This window comes from Pelecanus crispus, chromosome 3 (genome assembly GCF_030463565.1).
Source record: "Pelecanus crispus isolate bPelCri1 chromosome 3, bPelCri1.pri, whole genome shotgun sequence".
NCBI lineage: Eukaryota > Metazoa > Chordata > Aves > Pelecaniformes > Pelecanidae > Pelecanus > Pelecanus crispus.
In genome coordinates this window covers 90,060,376-90,080,812 of record NC_134645.1, presented here as the reverse complement: position 1 = coordinate 90,080,812, position 20,437 = coordinate 90,060,376, and the positions used below count along the sequence as shown (strand labels likewise).

The following is a 20,437-nucleotide window of genomic DNA, read 5'->3' as shown; positions in this document are numbered from 1 at the left end:
AAAAAGCTAACTACGGAAAGCTCAGACTTTGTAAGTAAAGACATCTATCAATTCTGATTTGACATACGCAGCTCTCTACACCTATACACATAAGTACATAACAGTGTGTATCCGTGTGCACATACTCGTACACAGGTTCACTTTCTTAAGATCCTCCTCTTCGACCAGTTCACCACAGGGAAATCTGTATTTTGAGGAGATGAGTGTGCCGCACCTTTTTTTGCCCTTATCCTTTCAAACTTTCCTGCAGGTTTGAGCAGGGCACCTGAAATGGCCGAGGTGCTCAAAGCCGCTCAGAACAGATCTGAAGCACGATTTTGTGTTCTTCGCAGGCAAGACGACAGTTAAGGGGTCATCTCTGTCTGTGGTACGGCAACAGAAACTCTCAAGCAGTAAAATCCATTACAAATGAAATAGAGAAGTTCCAGCGAATGGAATTTGTCCTAACTGAACAATGAAAGATGAGTGCTTATCTTTTTGCGGAACATCCGTATGCAAGATGTGGCATTCTTAAAATATCCTGATACTCAGTTATGAGTAGGACTATTCATTCTACACCCTACTTCGGCACACAGGAAGGGAAGAGCTAATAGCAGAAGAATTTTCTTTCGGCGGTGGGAACAACTGCACGATGATTATCCCCCACCCTGTGTGGGATTCCATCAGAGATCAAGGATGCCCTGGCAAGTGTTGGGGCATTACTACATGTTTGTGGAAGTCTCTCAGCTTTTATTAATTAGATTCCTGACAATGCAATAAAACCCTGTAGCAGAAAGCCACACTGCTCATTCTTGAATCATATGAAATCATTCACCATTTTATGTACAAGCTTTGAGTTACAATCTTTAACTTCTCCTCAGAAAAAAAACCCAAAAAGCCTAAAAAAAGCATTTTTGGCAGAACTGCACAGTGTACAGAAGCATACTTTCAATTACATGATATCTTACAGAACACATACTGTAACAAAAAGCAGAGCCTGTTACTTTTTCTGAGAAGGCAGTGCCCAGACAAAACTAGATGTTTCACCTCCATTAGTAGAGGAACAGCTTTAACTGGACAAAAGAGTACATGAAAAAATTCCTGAACACTCCAGATAGTTCAACAGAAAAATAAAAGTACATTTGTAAACAACTTTAAAACAAGAGCCTTATGAAAATAATAAAGGTCACAAAGTTAACCTGTTAAACTCTTAGCCCGAACCACTATATTCTACCCTTATAATTTTTTTTTTGTAATTATACACAGACTTTGCCACACAGAACACTTCACTGAAAAATCTGGGCAAAATCTTTTTAAATTTGACAATTTGAAGGCAAAAGGTCAAACTCCAAATTCCATTTGAAAATTGCAAGAGCAATATAACCTGACTATTGAATGGAGCTGAGTTCAACAGTGCATGGTAGCACAGTACTTATTTTACAATCTGAGATCCTTTTTAATGTAAACCCTGAAAAGTCATAAGCAACTGTTAGAACAGACTTTTGTATTATGTATCGTTAGCACTGCATTCACTTTCATTTTTCAAACTTTGCCATAAAGTTACTTTTCATATACAATACTGATTTACCTTAAACGTATCTGTTTTACGACAAGGCAAACTGTAAAAACTATCCTGGGAAATGATTTTGTGTATGTAATTATCAACCATGCATCTGAAGTTGAGCACTAGTATTTACGCTGCTCTACTTCATGCTTCAGCACATGTTAAGCAAGCTGCTGATCACCGACTGTGTCCATTTTGGTAGATGGACAGATGTATGTGAACAGCAATGCTTCGGATAACTTGTGCTATTCCTAATACTACAGTTATTTTCTCTGCCAATTACATTTTGCTATAAATATGTGTGCCCTTAAGTTGATCCCAATATCAGTTTCAGCTAACTAATCAAATTATCTACTAAGGTTTTGGGAATGATAACCCTTCCTTTATTTAAATAAAATGAGGGAAGGATTTCTAACTCCCAAAGGTTTGCCAACAATAGATTTGTTTTCAAGACAGGATGAAACTGTTCAGTAAACTGTTCGTCATCTTTGTTGTTCACAGATAAGCACAACAGTATTGATGTTTTTTATCAGGTAGGCAGGAAGGGGAAGAGAAAATACTGTGAGATTTTTACCCTTAGTGTTTTTTCAAGTTCTGCTCATGGGCCTTTATGAATAATTATTCATCTGAAATAAGTGTAAGTCAAATTTCAGATTACTTCTCTTATATTCTGGGGGCTCAGCACCTAAACTTTAATTTTGTATTTTCCTTTTGCAAAAGAGTGTTATTAAAACCCTGCCCACAACTGAGTACACCAGGAGCTTATGTATGGAATAATTTCTCATTATATTTAGAAGCACCTCATTTTTGTACCAGTTAAAAGTTAATTCATAATCCAAATAATCAATCTGCAATGTAAACAAGTAGTTATTTTCTCCCATGTAATAATGGTAAATAATGACACTGATCATTACATATTCTGCTTGAATTCATTAAACGCAATTCTTCAGTCACAAAGGCAGCAGGCATTCTGTGATGGACTTCCTTTGAGCTATGTTCAAATGAGTGGAATAACTGAGATTCCTGATGGAGATCCAAGCCATTTCCCTCATTTTCTTAATAGCTTCCGCTATTTGCATACTCAACTCCATTTCATAATTTGCTATTTAAAATAAATTCATTTCCCCAAACCCCTCTCTCCCTATCTAAAACAAACTTATTTACATTTATGGTAAATGCTTTTCAGCAAGTAAGTTGTAAGAAAAAAAAAAAAAAATCCAAGAAGTGGTATAAAAGGAGCAAGTATTTAAAGCTTTGTATTAATTTTTCTGCATTTCCTTCCAAAGATGCTACAGGGACAAAAGCTTTAAAGGTTTAAAACACACTTTCACACATTTTTGATTCTTTCTCTCTCTTTTATACAAGGGACCAACTTTGCCCAGTGAATCACCTTCAGAACTTTTTCCCAGTAACTAAATGAAACTGCATGTCATTCCCCCAAGAAAGTAAAGAAAATACAGCCTTTTACTTCAAATGTTTTATGAATGCAAGATTACAAGAAATATATTAGTCAAAATGCAGGGCTATCAAGCACTGAACCAAGGATGCTGGCATCAGTTTGCCTACCATTTTGCATGTGGGAAAAATACACTATGTCTACAGGTAAAAGGCATCACTAATGCATCATGAATTACTCTGGTCAGCCAACATCACCTCTGCGGCTTGGTGCATGTTTAAGTCCTGAAAATAATCATCATATTAATAGTTTGAGATGAGACACTGGAACAGAACCATTCTTAAACAGGAAAGTTTTTGTTTTGCTCTTATCGAGGTAACACCAAAAACTAAAAACAAGATCTTACAATTTAGCAGCCACTTTAACACTTGTTATGCTAGCCTTCACACAAGGATCATGCATACAGCCACTGTTCTTGCTTTAAACTGAGGGCTGTTGGTTAATTCAAGTCATTGTTTTCTCACCTTATTTGATTAACCTGTTGAACTGGATGTCCACCAAAGGAAAAAGAAAATTAAATGATGTTAAGTGTAGCAGACAAATACAGATCACACCAAGAAGCTAACACTCATGAGTTGTCATAATAAGGGATAATAATAACAATAAAAAAAATATCAGTCTTTTCTGTGCATATTTTTCATTTGAAAGGTCCCAGGAAATCATGATGTGCCTGGCCGCTTCTGTTGCTGATTTCGGATGACCTCTAATTGTTTTTTGCATTGCTGATAGTAAGTTGAGAGACTTTTGTTCTCATCTAACAGCTTTTTATGTTCTTGTACCAGACGGGATGTGTTTTGCTGGTCTTTTTCATCCTGGTCCAGTTCTGCTATTAGTTCTTGTCTAAAATTGAAAAAAAAAAAGTAATTGTCATTTATAATCTATTTCTATTTGTGTGTAGATGACTTCATATGTTTCAAATCAGTACCTGATTATCAGTCTGAATGCATAGCTAGCGATATTTTGTGGAAAAAAAAAAAAAAAAAAACCATGTTGGCAAAAAAAAAATCTTATTCTTTACTGCAGTCTGGGGAAAAATTCTCTTCCAAATCAAATCCACATTTGAACATTAAAATAGCTGAAAGCCATACGCTCAATGTTTAAAATTGTCCTTTACATAATGTCTTTCAGACATAGTTCTACAGGTCACAGTAAAACATCTAAGGATCCACACAGAATTTCATAAATATATTCAACTCTAATTTTGCTTAACTATATGTAGATTTAAAAACTCAAAAGGCAACTTAAAAGACAAAGTTGCAATAATTTTGGTAACTTTTTAGTGAACTGCTGTTTTCTATTTGGACTTGAGCTTCTTAAAGCAGTGGAAAAGCAGAATCAAACAAATTATTTTTGTAACTGTCATTTCACTTAATTTATGCCATACGCGTTCAATATGTTTTTTAGCAACAATTTTAGAGGAACAAACACACTGATAAACTTGCTATGAATTATCCTGCAAAACTGATGTAGCAGTTTGGTTTACTATTTGTTTGTGAGGTGACAAGAAGGCAAGCTGCCAGCAATATTTTAGCAACAAAATAGTAGAGGAGAAAGTTCATGTTAATTAATTGTTGCCATATGGTTCGTAATTACAGTTAAAGAGAACTTAATCATTCTATAAGGGTTGAACTAATAACTACCTTAACCAGCATTAAATTCATCAATCACAACAATATTTTTTGTTTTAATACCAATTATGTTCTCACTAAGAAAAAACAGTTTGGAAGAAATGTGTATGCAGACCTCCTAGAAAAAAAGATAAAGTAGGAATATAAAGGTACAGAATTAACAGTTTTGAAACAGAAACACATTCTTATATGATTTATTGACCCTCAGGGACAACAGAAATAAAACCAAAAATTCAGATCTTCACGCTAGCTTCAGTATCTCCTCATGAAGTATAAAAATTCTAGTTGCACTTGAAAAAAAAATTGTTCTCATGATGCTAAGCCAAAAGTGAATAGATAATAGGAGATCAATCTTATAGCAGCTTTTTTCCCTGTTCTGTATGCTGTTTTTAATGTACAAGAGGTTTATACACACATTTTTCTCATTGCTATTCCACAAACACCAAGGGAAGCTCCTCATTAACAACTGCTTGCCTGCAGCAGCTCAGACACTGGTGGGCAACAAGCTGATTACTTGGTCTAGCATGGGAGTTATGTATGAACTCTCAGAACTGCTCCCCAGTGTCAGGGAACAGAAATGATGAGAAGCAGAACACAACAGAATGTATTGCAAACTGAAGTTCTGAATGAGCAATAACTTTGGCCCTTGCCCAACAATATATGCAGTTGCTTCACTTACATGTGTATACAATGTAAGAGGAAAGAGTTTATTTCTAGTGCACAAGGATAAGAAGGTACATAATGGCTTTTAAGTATTAGGTCCTAAATCCCTGGTAGAAAAACCACAAGATGTGTGTTGATAATACTGTTGTAAATGCAATCACTGACAAAAGTCAGATATAAGACAAAAACTAACTGCAAAATGAGTAACACTGATATATTACTCAAAATTCTATAATCCGTTATCCAAGTGATTATCTACAAATTACAATTGAAAGTCTTTTACTGGACAGCATTGGAAATAAAATTCCAAGGTTCATCAATAGCCCAGGTCTTTCATTTGAGATGATACAAACAAACATTACTAGTATGTTACATACACAGATGTGCCACACACTTCAAAGTACGACTTGTCCAGAAGAAGAGTCTTGATACTGATCAAAACTTTCAATTATCTGCTCTAATATCTCTCCTGTACTGAGCAGCTTAGCACTTCTGAGATTAAGGCGGGAAAATAATCATGCCCTATGAAATGTTACATCATAAAACCAGAAGTAATAGTCACAGGTTACAGACTTTGTGTAAAAGAAACATACAGAAGAACAGAAAAGGTTAAACACATTTCACTTACTTCCTCTGCAACAGCAATGCAATTTCTGTCTGAACTTTCATATATTCTTGTGCCATTTTGCAGTGCTGTTCAAACACAGCCATAGATTCTTTGGAGTTTGGGCATGGTGCTAGAGGCTGAAAATAAATCAGACATGTTAAAAACTAATGAACTGATATCTTAGTATATAGTGTGTTAGAATGTCTCTGCAGTGTATTTATAACGTCTTTTAAAAACCAGTAAGCTTTTAAAAATAAGTGTTAAACCATGCCCTGGGAAATGTTACTGCACTGATGTCAAAGTTGACTCAAACCTCAAATCTGCAGTTCTTAATCCGACACTCTCTCTATCCCAAAAATCAAAGTAGTGTTTAATCCCACACACAAATAAAGTGAATACAATAATTTAATTCAGTAACGCTCAAGCAAATAATGTCTTATTTTGACAGTCAAACTCAGCTTACATTTGGTTTTAGGGATCGTGTTTCCCAGGGCTTGTTTTTAATAGCTTGATCAAATCTGAGTCAAGCAATCTCAGATTACATAATATATTTTTTTAGCCTTAGTCAAAAGTTAGACAGAATATAAACACAGGTAAATATGCGGCACTATATTTTGCAGCCCAGAATTCACACATTAGAATGAAATGCAAGATAAATATATGCTTTAGTAGATTCTTTATTACCTGTAACTGATGATCTAATGTAAGATATGCCATTGGGATGGAGTTATCTGACCCATTGGTCTCTGCAACAATACCAAGAAAATTTTAATGTATTTTCAGAGTTAATTCTATTCTTATAGGTCAAAACCAAGAATTTTAAATCATTTCACAATACACAATCTGAATGCGCAAAGGCAAATGGAAATAGCAGCGTTCCAATCCCAAGGCAGATGAATCATTTTGTTTTTCTGATAAAGTTAAGAACTTCAAAAGCATGGTCTATCACACCAAGAAGAAATAAAGATTAAGGTTACCATCCTACGCTTCTAGAAGCCATGTAACAGCAAACAGATTTAAAAAATAGTTGTTTGGTACAGTTTGCAATCACATTCTCTATTTATAAAAAAAAATGCCATTTCATTCTTGTTTATGAAGGATCAGCCAGCCAGCCCATGCATCTAATGATTTTAAAATTAGAAGCTGTGCAAACCAGCTCTGCCAAAATAAAATAAGCACAACCTCCTGCTCAGTTTTGAAACCTGCTCCCAGTGAGGTCTTTAAGTATCTTCCTCACAACATGCTCTAGGGCATCTTCTCTGCTCTGTAGAGATACTTTGTAGCAAGGAACCCAATAACCAAACTATCTCCTGGGCCCGGCTGCTCTGTCTTACACTGAAGTTACTCTCGATTTCTCTAGTACTTTCATTCCAGATTTAACATGTTTCTGAATTCTTACAGATCCTATCATTTGGTAGCCCACAATCTGGGGATCACAAGGTTACTGTTAAGCTTTAAGAGACAAAGGAGTAAAGACACATGGAGAAACTACTGATTTTATAGCTGCATTATTGCTACTAGAGGATTATATGGAGGAGGGTAGGTGGGAAAAAAAAGGGGCTGCTTACCCATACCCCAAAAGCACCTGCCACAGAGTAGTCGTGGTAGAGAAACTAAGGTGTTGCCCTCAAAGACTATGCTATCTCCAAGAGCAGCTTCAAAAGGAAACAGAAATAAGAGGGTGGGAATGGAGAAAGAGTGGTTAAGTGTATGCTTGTAAGGAAACTGGAAGGTGGTAAAAAAAAAAAAAAGGAAAAGAAAACAACCCTAAAACCAGAGACTTAATCACCACAGTATCTTAAATGAGAACAATATAAAAAGTCCTTCCCTACATTAGACTATTGCCATATATGGCATACGGCTACAGCAAAGGAATTATTGCAATGTTTCAAATACATCAATACATGCAAAATACTTCAAATTACATTCCTGAGCATTTCAGCACTGAGTCAAAGAACTGCATCTTTTCCTGTGATTGACCAGATTCGGCTGCATCCTCATTTTATCATTTTGCCTCATTAACTTAAAAACATACCCTCTTTTACAGAAAACTAAAATTATTTCTCTCTTTAGAAATTCAAACAATTCTTTGTTCATGGACTGCATAAACCTAACAAGAAAAAAATATACATGTGGTATGTTTTGTATTTACCTGAGTATAAGGTGAGGGATTTCTGTGGGCCAGAAAATGGACCTGACACTTAGCTCTAGTGCTGTGCTGCATTAAAGGCAAAAGATTGGGACAAACTGCCTTTGCACTGGCCATAGGATCAGCAGCTTTCAGGTTCCAGTGAACTACTGATTGGGTAAGAGCTTGCTTCCATGTGAGGCAGTAATTCCTGTAAGTGCTCACTGCCTAAAGCAAACTCGGGACCCATGCGACACAAAAGAGGGCACAGGGTGGGTGGGCTGTGGCAGTGGGCAAGGGCTTTGGGAAGTTATGAGTGACAAGGCACAGAGTGTCATCAGGCAAAGTGACAACGGACAGAAAGAAGAAAGCACAGAAGCAAAATACAAGAGTATGTCGCCCTCCTCCTACTAAAACAGGGGAGGGAAAAAAAGGAAAAGTATGGATCTTACATACAGAATCACCTTATATTTGGTAAAACACAAGTGTGCATATATATATACGCACACACCCTGTGTGCGTGTATATATATCTCTGTGCTTGTGCAAGACTCAGTCCACATGTGAGTTTCCGTTTTGCAGCTGGTTACAGGAAAAGAATGAAAGTTTCTGATCAGCCAAAGATGAAACAGATCACAAGAAAAATGTTTCAGAATTTGAGGCACTAAGAGGTACCAGCTTGAGACTAAGTTTAAGATTCAACATGTACATTTTGGTAACAAAAATGTAATTCTTGTTTATATTCTAAAAAGGAATTTGTGGGGATCCATTGTTTTCATGCAGTCCAGTACTGTTTTTTTTTCATAATGGAGTGCATTATGACTTTTAAAATTTAATTCTACTATTAAATTATGTTCACTCTTAATCTTATTTCATAACAAAAGAACAGTGATGCTACAGTAGAAGTATTTACAACACTTCTGCAGACAATTATGTTAGTTCATTTAAAAACAGTAAGATCATGTGCACATGTACATTCAGCATAAGCAAAATTACAACACAGATAAAAAAGAGAATTTATGTATTCCAGCTGATACTCACCTACATAGCATTTCATTCCAGAAGTCAGAGCAATGAAAGCTTTAACTGTGCATTCATAATACAAATGCACAAGACTAAAATGCTCTAAGACGTCTATTCCTCTAGTTCCCCAAAACCACATTACAGTCAAAAACTAGTGCTAAAAGATCTGCATTAAACACTGCTATCACTGCATATGTACAGTCCTTTCTTACATGCAAAATGCTTTCAAGTTTATGTACCTTAATATAATCTATAAAAAAAAAGCTCTTAAAGCCAGTGTGCAAAAAAAAGCAGTAATGTAGATTTAATTTAAGCAGAACTAAAATGGACTGTGACTTTCACTGCTTAATTTTGTTAATGTCTAGGCACACACCCCACACCCTAATCAAATAAATATTCTTTATTTTTTAGAGGCAAAAAGTTAACTAATGAACAAAGGATTACCTGCATCATCAGGTGTCCATGGATTACGAGTTGGCTTTTCAGAGGTTGGTCCCGAGGTAGTGATCATTCTCACACTAGGACTAGATGATCTACTGCTGTTTCTACTCTCCTGAAATGATAAAAGAAAACAAAATAAAATGACAAGAAAAGTTAACAGAAGATTTTTTGAAGGGTTCATTTTAAAAAACATTATTAAAAAGAAAAATAAATGTGATGAAAACTGAACCTATAATCTTCCCAAATACCCTCCTCCCCAAGAGTTTACCCTGAAAGGTCTCCAGATAGTTTGATAAACTTTACATGCATTGCAGGGATAATTTCATCCCCATTTCTACTCCCATCTTTGTGTATAAAAAAAAAATAATAAAAAAAAATATATATAATTTGGCTATTCAGCACAATAAAAAGCAGTGCTGAACAATGTGTTCAAGGTCTCTATATAAGGTGCAACACTATGTCTATTTATTTTCACACCACTATTCAGTGAAATCTAGCAGCTCCATAACGTAAGGAAGAGATAAAGTTTGCTTCCATATTTAATCAACGAATGGAACTACATTCAACTAAAGGAATGCAGCTTAGTAACTGTACTTGACTGTGCAGTCTGTATTAATCTACAGTCTTCTTATGGTTCTTACGTTAACTCAGAGGTTATGTGACTCATCTTCAGAAACGATGAGAAAAGTGTTTCATCAAAAAGGATCAATCAATTAAAGCAAAGCAATTAGAAAATGAGTACATTCTCTCTCACAAAGCAAATCAAGAACTAAACCAAAATTCCATAGGAAGTTCCTTTATATACAGCTTGACTCCTCCAATCCTTTTGGTTACCAAAGCGCAAAAACATAATACAGCCTTCATTGTTCTACTGACCTTCTTTTTCAGAATTATTATTTACAATATATATTCTTGTATTTCATATACCGCCCACCAACATAAAATTAACACAGTAAAGGACTGAAGACTATAAACCCCAGAGACTTTTGCAGAAAAAAAATGAAGTAAAAAGAAAAGATGCTATTAAAATACAACTATTTTCAGTATGATGTATTTGTCATGAAATGATTAATTAAATGTCCCTATTTTTCAAAAGAAGCACTCAAATATGCATTACCTGGAAACTGTATTTCTTTATGACTCTAATTTCCAAATATCCTATCTTAATTTAATTTTTCAAAGCCAGGATTTCAGTCAAGCAACAATCCAAAGAGTAACAAGATTCTAAACACTGAAATACCCATTATTTCAACTGCATTATGTTTCACCTGTAATTTTTATTAACCATCTAGTATTTTATGTTAGTAACCAGAAACAGAAACTATTGTAGAAATAATCTGATGGATGACGGCATCACATACTTTGAAAAAGTTTTTCTGTTAGAGTCTTTGTGGACATCAAGCAAGGTTTAAGTTGCCAACCTTACTGCTTACTGTCAGGCTCCTCAGATATGAACCATAAACACGCTCTGCTGATGTGAAAGGTCAGAAGGCAGAGCAAGCACTTTTAAGAGCGTGTAAGTCCTTTAGGCAAAAAGACATTTGTTGAGTATCTACAATTGATAGCAAAAGGCACCTGATAAGTACTCTAGTTACAGTAACTTCTCAACACTGTACTAGATTGCCTGCTGTACCAGATTGTTTTGATCCATCATCAGAAAACTTGAAAACATTAGTTAGACAAAATTACTAGAGATAGAAACAAAGGATTCTTATTTGAAGCATATCTAAAAAGCATTGCAAAGTCCAAGGGACGTTCCCAAAACTGAAAACCCGTTAGATTACAGCATTCGAACGTTGTGTTCAGCGAGATGCTTTAGGCCTCCTGGACGCCAGCCCCTCTGACAGGTAAGCCAGCAGCTGTTCTTCAGCAACCAGTTTCTGCTACCCTTTCATGGGTATTCTTTCATCCTTGCTTCCTCCAGGTATCTCAGTACGCTCAACAGACATGTTACCAGGTTACTCTGAAATCATCTTTGCCAGGTGGCCAAACCCACATGGCATTATTAGCTTCCACTTCTCGAAGACTGGCAGTCTTGAAAAGCTGGCGTGCTCTGAGGAGTAACGCTCCCTCAAGTTTAATTTAAATGGACAACCCAATTTAAAGAAATTATCGTTACTAGCCCCATCTCCTCATCTGTGGATTTTATCACACTGTGAAAGGGGAGGAAAAAAACTGTATCTGTGACCAATTTCACAATCTCACAGACAGAATGATTCATCTGTATAATATCAGATCCCCCAAATTATCACACTTAGCTTGCATGCATGTGGGCATGTACATTCTGACCTTGCTTCTCAACTGTTTCATACCCTACATGGTCTTCTTTAGTATACTAATTTTTTTTCCATTTCAAAGTAAACTGTAAGAGTTATGAAGGCCCAGCAAGTTATTAAAAAAAAAAAGAAAGAAAAAAAAAGTTTAGAAGAGGTAGGTTTGATATTATGATAGCACTGTGAAGGATGACATACCAAAACAACCAACGCAATAAAAGATACACAGGCAAGGACATGGGTAACTTACTAGGCAACTGATCACAACCTGTGGTTCTTGAGTGATTATGCCAAATATGTTTCTCAGTATCTGTATAAAATACCAAATTCTGTAAAGACTCTGTCCAGTGTAACTAGCAGGTTTGCTGTGTCCCTTCAAGCCCCTGAAAGTTTTTATGGCTGCAGTTGTCTGCACCATCTGTTTCTGTGTTACAAAGGTGTAAGAGCAGTAGTGCCGGACAGACGGCACAATGCAATGTTTTAAAATGCACGGTACAGGGAAACAGAAAGGCAGAAGAAACAAACAAAAAAAAAATTACATGGAAAAATGAGTAAAGCATCACAGTATATGGATGGAAACAAATGGAAATGTAGCATTTGACTGTACAGAGAGGGTTGCATCAGTGCTGCACATGTCACTTGGAGTAAGGTCCAGTCTAAGGTCACAAAGCACTAGAGAAATCTGTGAAAAATCGTTCTTAAACACATGTTCTCAACACCAAACCACTCCAACAGCTGCTCCAATGACGGAAAACCTTTGGCTTAGCATATTTTCCTATCTAAACCGTTGATGTAAAAGGGTCAGTTGAGTAGTAAAATCATCTGCGAAGCACTGTTACTGTCTGCTGTTGATAACATCGGTAAGAGCAATACCAGAAAATGCCTTAACTGTCTCAACAACATAAAAATAGTAATCCTCATCCATACAAATCACACAAAAAATTATTTTAACAGTACACAGAAATAAAACGTACATACAACCATAAAAGCTACAAGAGGTCAGATTAAAACAGACCAGCAGTTAAGCAGGGGGACAAGAGTCTTGGTCTACCCTTTCAGGTAAGCACCCCAAACTTTGGTATATTTATTATTATCAAGTCCAGGGTTTTCCTCCACCTTAACAAAAATTCCATTCTCAATTGGAAAATCCTTCCTGATTAAAAAAATCGTTGTAACAGAATCATTTTCTATTGACACAGCAGCAATTTTCAGGAAAAACATGTTTAATAAAAAGATTTGTGTTCAGCTTTAGCGTGTCAGTCAAATAGTTAAAAAAAACAGAAAAGCGGCCCCGTGGCAATCCTTCAATTTTGAGCGGGATGGGGGCTTACAAGGGCTGGGTGCGGGAGTGGAGGCACGCAGTGCCATGGTGACTCGGTGAAGAAGGCTGCGCCGCAGGGTGGGTGTAAAGGAGAATGGAATGCGGGGAAGAAGGATGTTTGCAATGAAGGGGGGGAGGGGGAAGGGGATTTTCACATTAGAAAGGATAACCTATATATGGTATGGTACATATGGGGAGATACGATAAAGTGACCAGAGCTACGCCAGTCACAGATGTGTTTTCTGCTTTGGTTAGCAGATTGCTTATATGGATTGCAGTTCAGATTTTTAATAAAAATTAAAGGCAGTGAAGTCCAGAGTTATAGAAACCCATAAAGCGTAATCTTAAGTCTTTTGCCACGGTTACATCGTGCTTGCTTTCTTCACTGTTTTCCAATTTATTTTTTCAAAAATATACAAACATATGCATGTCAAAAGTTAGCATTAGTTTCAGCAGACTTTTCTATCTCTTCTCACACCAAAAAAGGGATGAAAATTCATTATTTGTTTATATGGACAGCGCAAGAACTTATTCCAAAGTGCATTTTTCATGCCTGTTAAAATATTATGTTTTCCAGATTTTGTCATAACGTTTCCCCAAATGGCAAGACAGAAGCAGATAACTGTAATTCTTCTACTTAGATTTCCAATATGTACACTATCAGAAGCAAGAAAGTAAAATGTGATTCTGGTACTTCTATAGACCCTCATGAGAAATTGGTGAGGTAAACAAAAAAACTTTTCTGTATCCTCCTAGTCACAAGGGCAATTTAGCTAGAACATTCATACAAGCAGTAGAACAGCTTTCAAAGAAAGATTATTATAACAAATATTAAGATATGAAGTAAATGCTGAAATTCTGTATTTTTAAATATTAACCATTACAATGAAGAGAATGAAAAATTTCAAATAAAAAGCTATAATTAAATATATTCATACATCAATCAGTGCAATTTGGTATAACTGATGTACTGTCAATTTTTTTCCCAAGTGTTGCATAATTTTAGTTCTACAATTAACTGAAGAGACTAATCTATTTCTTTGCTCAATTTTGCAGGTTCATTTCTTTATAACAAACTTGTCTTCTCTGAAGATATTAAAATGCATTTAAGACTCATTTGTTATTTTCTGATAGATGTACATAGTAAATTCTACTGATAATACCTGGGGGATTGATGAAGTTTCTGTGGCTATCACACTCCAAAGAACTAAAGAAGGATCAAATGTTCATCTCCCCGATAACTACACACCCCCAAAATTACCACCTATTTTAGATTACTGCAGTAGGTTGTTTAATATGGAAACCTGATTAACCTCATGAATATGCTAAGCTCCAGTTTCCCATATACAAATAATAGTAGGGATCTCAAAATTGCCAATTCACACTAACGACCAAATAGCCTCCGTGAATTACTGAAACAGACAACAAAGCAATTAAAACCACAAAATAAATACATCTGAATGAAGCAGTAGCTGTACTTTTCGCATTTAACACGTTCTTAGTTTAATTTGGTTTTAGTTTAATTTCAGTTTTATGTAGCATACCACCGTGTCTGTTACCATGGCATGCATGATACCAGATAAGAAGCTACGTTATTATAAAATATCTTATTGAGATAGCCTTTCTTTTAAACCAAACTTTGTGACAGCACCCTCCTGTAAGCCTTTGACAAGGAATGGAGAGATATGACTGTAAGTTCCTATTTAGGGTTCAGAGACTGATAATAAATACATTTATAATACTGATGCACATGCTTTTAGTGAGTATAATGTATGTATAAGTGCTTCAGACAATCATAAGTAGTAATTACAGTTGTTTTCTACATATGGAGAGATGAAAAGGCTTTTCTGCGTAACATCTGCCCTCAGCCAAATTAAGTGGTACACAAAAGCTATGTGTAAATAAAAATGATAAATGCTGCATGAGCTATACAGAAAACACCTCTCATCTAGAGCTCATTCATAGATTACGCTCATGGAATCTCATTTAAATGCAATACAAATGACACTACAGTCTGCCAAGCTTCCACATCATTTCTACGAAAGCATCAAAGGTGAAGATTTCCAGAGCAGTTTCCCTGTACAGATTCGGTGTGGACTTTACTGAAAGATAAAGAAGAGAGGAGAAAGACATTACCTGACTGGACTCTGTTCCAGCAACACTAAGATCTTGAATGGATCTGCGCCTCTGCTGTCCGTTTCCTGCTGGGAAAAAAGCAAAACAAAAACAAACCAGTGAAATCTATTCAGAACAAAATAAGAAGGGTGCGACTGTTGCAGAGGAGCTTGGAATTTGTACAAATCCACAGAGAGAAAGTGAGAGAGGGGGAGAGAGAGACAGCTGCAGAATTTTAACTCAAAACATGCTGGCCTGTCAACAAAAAGTATACCCTAATACAATAACCACTCCTACCACATGAATAGCTGCTGCACTCTACTCCACCATCTTCTGTCACATGTATTTGGTCAGGCTTAGTACTCGGGGCAGGAGCTGATGACGACATCTATTTCAAGTGCGTTACGTTATGGGGATTTCTAAAAGCTAGACCGCGAAGATAACAGGCTGCCAGCTTTAACCTGTTGCTCTTTGGCGTGCTCAAGGAACACAGCAAGGACTTCTGTCCGCGTGCCGCTCCCCCTCATGAAAATTAAGAAGCGAAAGTGCTTCCTTCTGATCTTTGTCTCCTTCAGATGAATGAAACTATGTCCTATTCTCATGCTCTGAGAAGTGTGAAAAGGGGACTGTTCAGCTAAATCACATCTCACCATCGACCTACTGAGCACAATGCTGTAATCTTTTCCTCTTCTCCTTCCACCTGTTAGCAATTATCCACTAGTGACAGCAACATAAAAAGGTTTAAATTTTAACACTGACACGCAATCAAAGGCATTTCCAGGAAACAAAGTCTCCTTAAAAAGAAAAGGAGATTATGCAACGGAATCTCCCTGGCTACTTTGATTTTTATTACGGCGATTGTTTATATTGTCTCTTGAGAGCAGGTCAGCTGTCCAAAAGGAAACACCAAAATGCCCTGAGTAACAGCTGACAATGCTCAAAATTCTTGCTCTTAGCTCTGCATTACGTAACTTTTCTACTGGAGGGGAGCATCTGAAACATGTCCCGCAGCTGCGGCAGCCCCTCGCCCAGCGACCCTGCGCACGACAGCCAACCCAGCTCACTCAAAGCCCTGCGACAGGCATCACGTTTTTAACCTTTTAGATACTTCTTAATCAGCATCAGTTCCATATGACTCCACAGCCTATCTTGACAGGTGTTTTGATTTGCAACAGTTATTACAAAAATGTGAAGACTATTTAATATTAATCAATACATTTAATGGTATCATACTTTAGATTTTTAAATATAGAACTACTACATGTAGGAACACATTAACACAAAACAGCAATACAAAATTCTCAGTGTCACTTTATCAATTTGTCATGACATTTTATAGTCTAAAATTTATAGAAAGTACCATGAGAAACAAGCATATAAGAAAATCAAGAATTCTAGAACGTGAATATATTCTTTGCTCTGACTACAAATGAATTTGAATTGCAACTTTTGCGTGGTCTTGATCTTTTGCTTCTGAAATTCAGGGGAAGTATATACTTACCTAAGCAACAACGGCTGTATTATGTTTAATACTTTAAGACATTGTGTGAATGACAAATCTATGTGAAAATTTCTGAACTTGTTCATTTGCAATGAACTTTTTCACTACCTAATCATTTAACAAACAACATTATACATTTCATAGAATTCTGTGCTGTAGATGCTTCATTTGGCTGCCACAGCTCATCTCATTATTCAAGATATGGGCGATCCACCCACGACCGATACAAAATTATGTGCACGTTTCATTCAACAACACTGTTATAAAATTAGCTCAGCTGAAATAGGCTTGCAAAAATATCTGAAATTCTCATTTCAGATTAGCAACATTTGTGAATTTAAAGAACCCAGCACATGTGTTGCTGAAATATTAGAACATGGCTGCCAAAATGTTAAAATAATCAGGGTGGGGTGGAATAAAGAAAATAAAATGCCTTGGGGAGAGAAAGAGGGGCCAAAACTACCGTGTTGTAATAAAGGAACACCTTTAAATGAAATTTCTTCAAGTTAGTAGCATGAGGGAAGAGCAAGCTCTACTAGGCAATGCCATTTTAATTAGTATAACTACTGCAGACATCTGGCAAATAGCTTAGACAAAGCAGAAACAGACTACAAATCAACAAATACTTATTGCTCCAGATTCAAGACAAATTTCAATTGAAAAATATAATATACAACATATAATCTTTGTTTGAAATGATCACTGCTACTTCTCTATGCTTTCCTCTCACAGTTTTGATCTTGTTCTTATCTCTACGTCCATTTAAAACTAACTTTTTCTCATTATAAAAACTAAGAGATTTGTAAATGCACAGGACTTTATATTAAGTCAATATACAGTAGCTTGATGCACTATGTCAGGATTTCAGCAGTTTACAGGATTTTAAGATTAAAAATCAAACATCACAAACATACTTTCTGGCCTCAAAAAAACCCCATTTCACATACTGTTGTTTATTTTCTAAAATGAAATTCAAAAGGAACAGGAAACTTCCATCATACGCTGCCCCACATACCCCAGCAAAAACAAATTCTACAACTTATTAAGGCTTTTGATCACCACCACCCCCCAAAATATCCAGACCAGCTATGACCTCTTCTCCCTGCCCTTTAGCAGATACTTGCGTCTCCTTTTACACTTTCTTATTTGCGCACAGTACTCTCTCTTCCTTACACACCTACAAGACCCAAATGCCTCTCGCAGTGCAGGATGATGAGTGAATGTAACAGTGCTAGAAGACATTTTAAAGAAGTTAAAACATTGATCTGAATGCCAGAAGAATGAAGTGATCTGGGGAGACAAGGGTGGGATTTCTGGCTTATACTGGTTTTAAAAGTAGATGGAAAAATTACAGACCTAAAGCATCTATAATTCCTATCCACTTTCTAAAGACACTCAACAAAATGTGTCTATCCTGAGTAATCACTTATGCAGTGTCAATGCTATAAAAATCTTAATGCTGTGGCACAGTTTCAGATGACAAAATTACAAAGCCAAACGCATGCACGCTATATGCATGAGATGACTAATGTTGCCAGTGAAGAAAAGTCTGTACTTGGAAGGTATATCTGCTAGATGCTGCTTGACTGGTTTGTATTGAAAAAGTGTTCTGATTATTTTTCTTGATCATCCTATTACAAACTATATTTAGATTTTTTTGTTTCTTTAAATATATAGCTGCTGAAGCCTTTTGTATTTACTAGGGCTTTTGTTTTTAATATATATGTAAAAATAAAATGTTGGTGCTTATTATCTATACTATATATTATATAAACTATAAATTGAAAAAAAAAATATTGATACTTCACGTGGCTATCTGGTTGCAGGATACTGCCACTGAAAACTCATTTGCCAAGTTGTTACACAAAAAAGGAATTAATTGATCCATTTTTCAGTTTCCAAGTTTTTTAAGCTAGTAACACAAGATAGCATCTTAAGTGAAAAAGTTCTATTCACCCTTATTTAAACCTATTTAGAAAGAAGAGCAAATATATATTTAAAAAATTCCACTTCTGCCAACATTTTACCTTCAACTGATAAAAATTTGTATTTTATGACCTCAGTAACGTAATCAGTTTATGGATGAAAAGCAGCTGAGGCAACACGTTACGAAAAACCCCAATGATAGCAGATGTAGTGCTCATACTGCTAAAATAGCCCTGCCCCAAAGCAGCTGACTCACGGTAACATGCCTGCGTGGTGCCTCCCCTCTCTGGGAAGCAGCTGCTTTACCATGTGCTCAGCAGAAACTTCAGGCAGCAGCATGGGCAGGGTCAGCACTCACACTGCCCCGAGGATGGAGACGGGCTGCTCGCCCACCTGATGGACATGCCCAGGGACGTTCGGAGGAGCTGGGTATGTGACAGAAGTGCTAAGGAACGTTAACGGGGTGGGACTGAGATGCAGATGCTGTTTTGGGGGTCTTGGAAGTATAACTAGAAGGGGAAAAGCGTGTTAAAGAGGCCAGGACTGAAAGCTTTGTGCTGAGAAATTAAGGAAAGGAGAGAGGTGAAAAATAGGCCATGTTATATTGTCTTTAAAAGAATAACTGAGCAAGGTACTTCTGAATAACTGCTTTAAGTATACAGATAAATATAATTAGTTTACTGGGCAGATAATCACATCCCTGTCACGTAACGATTAATCTTTTTTTCTGGCCTCGGGATTCTTACAGGAACGCTGTTCTGACAACCAGAAAACTTTTAATATACAGCCCAGACTTATTTGCAGACAATTTACATCTTTTTTCTGTAGTGCCAATACTGTCTTTTAGCTTAAGCAGTTCTCTCTTCCTAGTCTTCAGCTGCAGATTAATCTATAGAAAATAATTATTAATTTCTCAGCTTTCATTTTGGGGCTAGAAAAGCCATGCTTTCAGATTCTTCTTTATACTCTCCATACCATCCTAGTAGCTCTTGCTATTATTTCAGAGCACACATGCTTCTTTTGCATTGCCCAGAACAGCATGTTGGATTCCTGATTAAACCTCAGCAAGAACCTGTAAATAGTGTTAGTGCTTCCTTATCTTTCCTGGAAATGAACCCTAAGATTTCACAGTTTTTCACAACTGCATTATATTAGTGGCTTATACTACCTGGGATTAATCTGCATGCATCTGCTATGGTTCTATGTCATCTTATTAAAAGAAAGTGTTGCTAGTGTATGAGCCACAGTGCATGACCCTGGATTTTACCTGATTTCTATTTTTTTTCCCCAGTCACAACAAAATTCACCCTATGCGATACTCTAATCCTCCTCTTTATGAATAGTTGCTTCTGATAAAGCATTAACAGTGAATTTCATTATAGCTTATTTAAGACATATACCTTAAGAGTAAATTTTGAGAAAATTCATTAATATGCTTGCTCCAACCGTATACTTTCTTTCATTTCTACAGGTTGCTCTTTCTCTTGTATCTATTCCAAATTCACCTTGGAATTCACATCCTGTCAAGTTCAATTAAAATAGTCCACGTAAAGAATATCTGATTGACTTCCTCTGCCTAAATAAGTAAAACCAATAGATTGGTACAATCTATTTTGTGGAAACAACATGGTGTTTTATTTCACCGACTTTTTAATTAGTCTCTAAAAGTTTCAAGGTTTCTTGGAAGCCGCAGTGCTGTTACATGCAGACAATGTGCACAGACAAGAGCCGCTCAGCTTCTAGAGCTTATTTACCAGGCTATCGTCATGTGTTGACCCTGCAAAACTTGACAGATCTCTTAACTTTCTCCTGC

General features: G+C 36.3%; 1 protein-coding gene across 7 annotated transcripts in view; it reads right to left on the bottom strand.

Annotated features, from left to right (window-relative positions):
• Positions 1 to 717: 717 nt before the first annotated feature.
• The window catches only part of MAP3K7 (mitogen-activated protein kinase kinase kinase 7), a 49,413-nt gene continuing 29,693 nt past the window's right edge, over positions 718 to 20,437 (bottom strand). For 3 of the 7 annotated variants that reach the window (XM_075707331.1, XM_075707334.1, XM_075707336.1), the window contains 5 exons: positions 15,219 to 15,286; positions 9,492 to 9,600; positions 6,582 to 6,643; positions 5,919 to 6,034; positions 718 to 3,839 (listed from right to left, as the gene is read on the bottom strand). In XM_075707331.1, coding sequence (XP_075563446.1) covers positions 3,659 to 3,839; positions 5,919 to 6,034; positions 6,582 to 6,643; positions 9,492 to 9,600; positions 15,219 to 15,286 — 536 coding nt within the window. In that variant the 3' untranslated portion in view covers positions 718 to 3,658. Of the gene's footprint in view, positions 3,840 to 5,918; positions 6,035 to 6,581; positions 6,644 to 7,465; positions 7,553 to 9,065; positions 9,111 to 9,491; positions 9,601 to 15,218; positions 15,287 to 20,437 lie in introns of all 7 variants that reach the window. The other 4 variants (XM_075707332.1, XM_075707335.1, XM_075707329.1 and 1 more) reach the window with 3 other exon arrangements.